We start from the raw sequence: 7031 nt of genomic DNA on the forward strand, positions 1-7031 counted from the left end.
CAAGGAACACCCAATGAAAAACTTCAACAATACATGTTCATCTAGTTACAAAATCTTAAACAATACATATCCCGTGTCCACCAATTAAGTACAAAAAATCTTTGTAATGCTATTGCTAACTATGGCTAAACTATAAGACTACCCACTTAACTCATTGAAACTCCTCTTTTTAGGTGCCAATTTCGAAAAAGAAACTATCTAACAGTGTGCATTATGACAGATGTTTCATCATTCATATGGTGACCAAGAACTTTTTATGCCTGGAGAAGAGATGCCAGAATGGTTGGTCCCTAATAATGAGGGTCAAATTTCTTTCATGGCTACAAAGGACTTGTTGGAAAAATTCTTAGGATTAGCTTTTTGTGTCGTAGCCCGAGCAAAATGTGGACAAAAGGATGGCGGCGTGCATATTGGGCCAGCCATTAATGGTCGACGTAGTTGGGGTCAGGGAAGGGTTTTCCAACGTGATTTCAATCAAGTGTGGCTTAAGTGTTACAAACCAAGGCTACTATGGGACCAAGTCTCGTTTGGTCCAAATGGCTGGAATTGTTTCATAGCAACCATTAGAGCAGAAGATGATGTAATTGTGAAAAAATGTGGATTCCGATTAATATGCAAGCCATTAGAGAATGATTTGGAGATTTTTCGTCAACATAATCAGTCCCTGGATCCAGCTTTACTGTATGAGGTTCGACATGAAGATAATCAGATGAGCACAGCGGAAAAAAAAAGTTCAAGTGAAATAGAAGATTTACTAGATAATAAAACAAGTAGAGAGGAAAATAGTTCAAGTGATTTAATACTCGAAGGATCCAACGTGACTGACTTCCCAATCCAGGTCTCTCTCTCCCCTCTCTCCTCTCTCCTGCCAACCCTCCCCCTCCCCACTCCCTCCTTCCCCCACCCCCAACCCCCATCCCCGAGGGCTGCCTCTTTGTGCATGGTCACAAAGTCTATGTTTAGTGCTTTGTGTGTTTTTATAATGCAAAAACTGAAAATGCTAGATAACGTAAGCACCCTATATGTAAGATAACGTAAGCAAGGATCAATGCATCTAATTATTATAGAACACTAGCTTAGGTAGGTTGAGTTACAAGGAGTATCCTCAAATCAAGCTCTTCTACCCAAACTTAATTATAAACTTGGGTTCTTCTAACTATTTACTCATTTAACAGAACTATCACTTTTCCTATTATCGTGATTTCCAAAATGTTGTCCCTAGAGGAGAGATGCCAGAGGAGTTTGTGCCTGTTGAAGATGGTACTATATCTTTCATGGTTTCACAAGACTTGTATGACAAGTTCCTAGGATTGGCTCTATGTGTTGTTTTCAGTGTAGAAGATGGAAAAAAGGAAATATCTTTCGACATTGTCCCACATGTTAATGGCGAAAGGCGGAATGTGCTATCGGGAACTCTTGGTTCATTTGATTCGGATCATATGTGGATTCGATATCTCATACCAAGAATGTTGTGGGGACTGTTGGAGGGAGAAGTTGATTTTGATCAATTTGAGGAGAGTTATCTACGATTTAGCCTTAGAATTGGAGTATCGGGTGGAACCGTGAAAAAGTTGGGCTATCTACTAAGGTTCAGACAACTAGAGGATGATTTGAAGGTTGTGCTTGAAGACACTCAATTTGTGGATCCAGCTGCACTCTGTGAGGATCTTGATAGATCAAGAGATTTAATGGAATTCCTTAAGAAATGTCACCTTCCTATAGAGAACCTGGAATGGACAGAAAGTGAATCGGAATCCAATGAAAGTGAAGAAGAATGAATGGGAACAGGCAAGTGTAGTAGTGTTGGCTTGCAGTTCTTAAGAAAGCAATCATTAAGCTAGCAAAACATATTAGGGCGGCATATGTTTCCTTTTACCCTAGGACATGTATGGGGAAATCGTATTATTAGAATTGTGTTGAAGTAACATATGGCTTTCAATTCAGTCTCTCGTGAGATTAAAAGATCTGTGAATGGAGAGAGGATGACTTGACACACAAGACGCTTGATTCATAAGAAAAGCATCATTTCTGGCTCAGGTCGACATGGGGTGGGAGGTAAGTGAGGTTTTGCAAAAAGATTCCAGTTATTTTCACGTTAGCCTCAGACCATCCCATAGAATTGTGAAGAATTGGGGAATCCGTCTGATATGCAAGCAACAAGAGAGTGATTTGAGGGTTGTGATCTCACAGAATTAGCCAATAGAACCAGCTTTAGTCCATGACGGCAGTCTTGGATCAAGAGGTTCAAAGGATATTGCTCTTCACTGGGAACATGGTCTAAGCAAATGGATCTAGAGGGAGGTGGTGAGACTAGTACAAAGGAGAGCATGATGCATGAAGAAAGCAAAATAGAGAGGTAACAGAGGAAGGGCAATCATGAAAGCTTCTTATTAAATGAAGAATCAAGAAAGGAGCTAGATGGAGGCACGCGATATAAATAGTCGGATAATATTCTTTCTCTGAAAATAGAGTGAATAGCAAAAATGAAGAAAGAGAGTAGAAACTCGGATCAGTGTTTTCTTCTTGTCTTCACTGTCTGATTCACATGAACGCCGTAGGGTCCAAGTCGTTGCGCATCCATTGAGGATACATAGGAGTGCATGGTTAATCTAAAATAGACGCAAGGGAAGATCATTTTGTTGGGTAGTTTGATCACGACTTCTGAGGGATGGCAACTACTTCCTTCTAATTGTCATGGGGTGTTCCACGTAAGCACTTTATTTTGCTAGAACTGTAATGGTAAGTATTTGCTTTATGCCTTCTTCATTTGATTTAAAAGTGAAAGTGACGTTCCAAACTTTTTTTTCCCTTTCTTTTTGGGTGATTTTATGAGTATATTTACTAAACTCAAGTTGGGAACCGAATTTCCTTTGTGATATCTCAATCATAAGACAGTCTTACGGCTATGAATTACTATTGCAGTTCTCAAATAGCAAATTCATAGCAAATTGTTTGTTTTTCATGTTTCCTTGTCAATCGAATCGTGATTTCATTGAGAAACATCATATTCTACTCAACATGATTACTTACATATCATTTACTGATTTTATAGTTTGTTTTTTAGATGAGTCTAGTTGTGATGCCTTATAAGTGTTCGTAAATATGAAAAAAAAAACAAACACTCACAGCCGTGTCATACACCAATCTCTTTAGTGATTGATGATTGATAGAGTCCCGTGAACTGCTTTGTTCAATCCAAAATGAGAAATGATTAAGTGACAATTTTTAATCTACTATAAAAATGACAATTTGTTCTTAACCACAAAATACCAAAGCCCGTCTGAACTTTAATGTTTTCATTAGGCGCCACGCCTGGACCTGTCTTATGCTCAGAGGAGCATGTGAGATTTTAGTTAATGTGGCTTTAGTTTTCAATGAAGATTGGACAATCTTTCATTTAATCGCTCGAGCGTTTGCTTCTCTTGCCATTTTAGATTATTAAAGTGCTATAGATTTATTAGCTGAATTGCAATTTTAAGTGGACTCGATTTGATTTTGAACGATTTGATTGGGTCCGGAAGTCAGCTTTTCCATTGGCATAATCGAGTTATTAATGATAACATGCGTCCGTGGCTGTTGCAGGATTAGTTGGGAGATGTTCTGCATTGGATTCGGCAGGTAATGTTGCTAGTGTGTGGATTGTTGTGGGGTGCAATACCTTTGGTTGGAGGCATATGGATTGTTCTGTGAGTTGATTGCTTTTCGCGTTCATGCACCTTTTTAACCTTCCCCTGTTTCTGTTCTATGAAAGCTCGAAACTCTTGTAGAGGACTAGGCATCCCCCAGGGTAAAAAAAATTAAGGAAATCATCCTTGAATTTGGATGATGGCTTAGTCGTGGAGTGAGAATTTAGAGCTACCAGAGCCATTGGCATCCGCGTGAACGAGATTATTCTCTACCTCCAATGCTTGTCCCTTCTCTCTTTCGTTTGAAGGAACCCCACCTCTGTGACGTCCACCAAGTGTTTGTGAATTTGCCCAATTGTATCCATTGCGTAATTCACAGATTTAAATGTTTTGACTACTGGTTTTGTGAAATTATATTCTCTCTTCTTTTAGTTATTTTTCTATTATGTTGATGCCCTGGTCAATCTAGATGGATGAGTTTATTCCATTTTCACTACTTGCAGACTCGTCCTGGATGAGAATTGTTCCTATTGTGTTTGGTACACAAGCCTAGTAAGGACTTAAGTCCTTCACAGGTTTAAAAGTGCCAAGTATGGATGGAAAGTTGAAGTTCACTATTAAAAATACTTAAGTGAAAGAATCTAATTGAGCCTAACAAATCACAAGAGAGGCACACAGCATGGGGGAAGTTTCCATTTGTATTTGGAAATTTGTCAAGTTCCTGTTATGTACCATTTGAGAAGGTAATCTTGTTCATTTTGATATTTTTTTTTCCTCACTGTGCATGGCTAGAAACTTCCACCCCATGCATGAGTGGGTGTGATTATGATTTTATGGATTTGCTATAGCAGGATGTGTTCGAGTGGGTCACTACATGGATACTATACTTCTTGGAAGAGAGATTCTATGTTGATTTATCCAAAGTCCAGAGTGTTCTCTCTCTTTCTAGGTACCCCAATATTTGCATGCGGATATCCTTGAATTGGCTTTTTGTGTTGCTTTTGAATTGGATGAGGGAATTAAGGCTAGCGTTTCATTTGAGTTTCGAGTATTGGTGAACTATATTTGAAGTAACTTCAATACAAGCAGTTTCTCTTCATTACAGTTTGATCACTCGTGGGGTAACAATTTTCCACACCGTTCATTTGATGAACTGGATGAGATGCTAGAGACAGAATGGAGTCTCTTCCAGGTTTCATTTGAAGTATCAAAAGCAACACTGAGAAGGTGTTGGGTTTCACCTTATATGCAAGCAAATAGAGGATGGTCAAAGGGTTCTATGCCAACATGAATGCCCTTAGGAAGTTCCTCAAGCCTCTAAAGATAATCTTAGTAATCAGAGACATTCTTGAATCATGGCACAAAAGTCCACCTCTGGATTGCAACCAAGTTTGAATATTAGACATAATGCTTACTGTAATTTGTTGCATTTGCTAAATGTTTCCTTGCACTTCAATTCCAACAATATCTGCACTTGTGCCGTTTCCCGATGAGAGTGACCCTTTTGTCCATCTTCTGATGGGTTTCTAATGGAATTCTCCTATGTGACGACCACAGTGGCTGTCACATCAAGCAACTTCATCTGGGTTTGTCACGAAAGATGGATGGATGGGACATTTGTTGATTTGGCTGGTGCTAATGCTAAATTTGGAAATTTAATTGTGAGGGAATACTTTGCAAATGTCCAAAAGTATACATATACCATGTATGTTATTTAGCAGTCACGAATTTGAAACTTTTTGCAGCTGAATTTAGCTTTAGGTAGTTGGGAATTATACAAATGCTTAGATATAAAGGGATATTAAAAAAAGTTATGTAGGTCTTTTTCTTGGCCTCATTGGAAGTATTGTTCAAGTCACTATGATCTTGTGCTTTAGAACTTGCTTCATTTTTATTGCTTTTTGCGCTTCACTCTTGGGGATCCTATAATTTCTTCCAGATTGCTTATTGTGTCACAAAACGAAGTATCAATGTCAAAACACAAGCAGACTGAACATTCTAGCTCTTTCCTCTCTTTCTTATTTATGTGTCTACCATCTCTTTCAGTTTCCCATATTATGCTAGTTGGAGTGCTTATAATGCAAGATCATAGGAGTAAATCAATTTGATGTGCAAGTGAGCTTTTCCAAGTTTGTCATATGTATCCTTGAGTCTTTTTTTAACCAAATTAATGCAGCACGTGTTAATTTTACTCTTTTGCAGAGCTTTTGGATGTTCTGTCTTTATGGAAGTTTAAGCAAATATGAGCTTGACGAGTTCCATGTATTTTATCCCAGAATTATTAATTGTGTGAAATCTCTCTTCTTTTCCATAAATTCATGATGTGTATAGTTTCGAACACGCTATATCACATTGAAGTACCTTTCTATTGTTTCAAAATGGTATTCCATGGTGCATCCAAATCACTGCCCTTCTATTTGCCGTTCTCATCTCTGTTTTCGAGACAAGAGTGTGGGATTAGTTGTGTAAGAGGATATTCTATGAAGGATAGGAAGAAAGAGCTTGAAAGTAAAAAGGTGTCTACAACAAAGTCAATTCCTTCAATTGCATTGGCAAGTTCCATTCGTGGGTAGAAGAAACCCATCATGAAGTTTGAGCATCTTGCATACTTATTCTAATTTGTCTGATTATCTTAGTTGGCATGCCATCCTAGTGTTGGTACGTGCAACTTAAATCGAGAAAGGTTAAGGGCTATGACCGGCAAAAAGGGTGAATTCTGATGTTCTCGAAGTAGATGTGTTTTGTAGGAAGTGGTTGGTTGAGCCTGTGCAGGGTCTGTTTCTCTATCTTTGGATGAGTAGTTAATGGGGGGCGTGCTCAAATCTGTATTTGTTGGTTCTACATTTGCAACAAATGTTGCTACTTCATTTCACTCTTAATAATTATGTCTTCTCGTTTCCCAAATAAAGGTAATTGTTTGATTACCTGATTTTCGCCAGAAAAGATAATCTGTGCAGAATACATCCCAGATTCAGTTAAGCGTTAGCCTGCCATCAGCAAAATTAAAGAATTGCCGGATTCAATTAGGAGTCTTGTTTTTCTTATAATTCTGTTTATGAATGACTGCAAGGAACTTTTTAGTTCTTCCTAGCAGCATTCACAGGTTGTGAGCTCTTAGGTATATTTATGCATACTGTTGCTCAAAGCTTCGTAAGTTTCTGCGCCAGATGGAGAATGATTCAGTCAATTCGGATTGTGCTATCGGATTGCCGAATCTAATTCATCTGGATCTAAGCAATCACAGTCTATCAGAAGTGGATTTTCTCATGGATATTACCTATTTTTCCACCTTGTTCTCCTCATCCCTAGCAGGTAATGCTATTACTACTTTGCCTGCAAGCATCAGCAAGTTTGACTAGTTGGATATTCTTGATTGGTTGAATTGTGAGCAGCTGCTGCAAAAGT

At 38.4% G+C, this 7031-nt stretch overlaps 1 protein-coding gene and 1 long non-coding RNA gene across 5 annotated transcripts; both read left to right on the forward strand.

Moving 5' to 3' along the window:
• Positions 1-218: 218 nt before the first annotated feature.
• On the forward strand, positions 219-1850 carry LOC108954755. The gene is made up of 2 exons (XM_039299204.1): positions 219-838; positions 1176-1850. Exons 1-2 carry the CDS (start codon positions 221-223, stop codon positions 1776-1778), a joined length of 1221 nt encoding a protein of 406 aa, XP_039155138.1. The 5' UTR covers positions 219-220; the 3' UTR covers positions 1779-1850.
• Positions 1851-1861: 11 nt separating this feature from the next.
• LOC104457322 lies at positions 1862-6005 on the forward strand. Of its 4 annotated transcripts, XR_005545450.1 has the most exons (4): positions 1862-2739; positions 3583-3618; positions 4130-4575; positions 4732-6005. It is a non-coding gene; the product is annotated as an uncharacterized LOC104457322 (long non-coding RNA). The 4 variants fall into 4 exon arrangements; XR_005545449.1 differs by lacking the exon at positions 1862-2739 and having other exon boundaries at positions 3187-3994; XR_727504.3 differs by lacking the exon at positions 1862-2739 and having other exon boundaries at positions 3189-4369; positions 4478-4575.
• The last annotated feature ends 1026 nt before the right edge of the window (positions 6006-7031 follow it).

Source organism: Eucalyptus grandis, chromosome 8 (genome assembly GCF_016545825.1).
Source record: "Eucalyptus grandis isolate ANBG69807.140 chromosome 8, ASM1654582v1, whole genome shotgun sequence".
Taxonomy (NCBI): Eukaryota; Viridiplantae; Streptophyta; class Magnoliopsida; order Myrtales; family Myrtaceae; genus Eucalyptus; species Eucalyptus grandis.

Excerpts from the sequence above, each read along its gene's own strand:
- LOC108954755 (XM_039299204.1), top strand. The coding sequence starts at position 221 with ATGTTTCATCATTCATATGGTGACCAAGAACTTTTTATGCCTGGAGAA. Across the intron at positions 839-1,175 it reads TGACTGACTTCCCAATCCAG|AACTATCACTTTTCCTATTA; the intron begins GTCTCTCTCTCC and ends CTCATTTAACAG.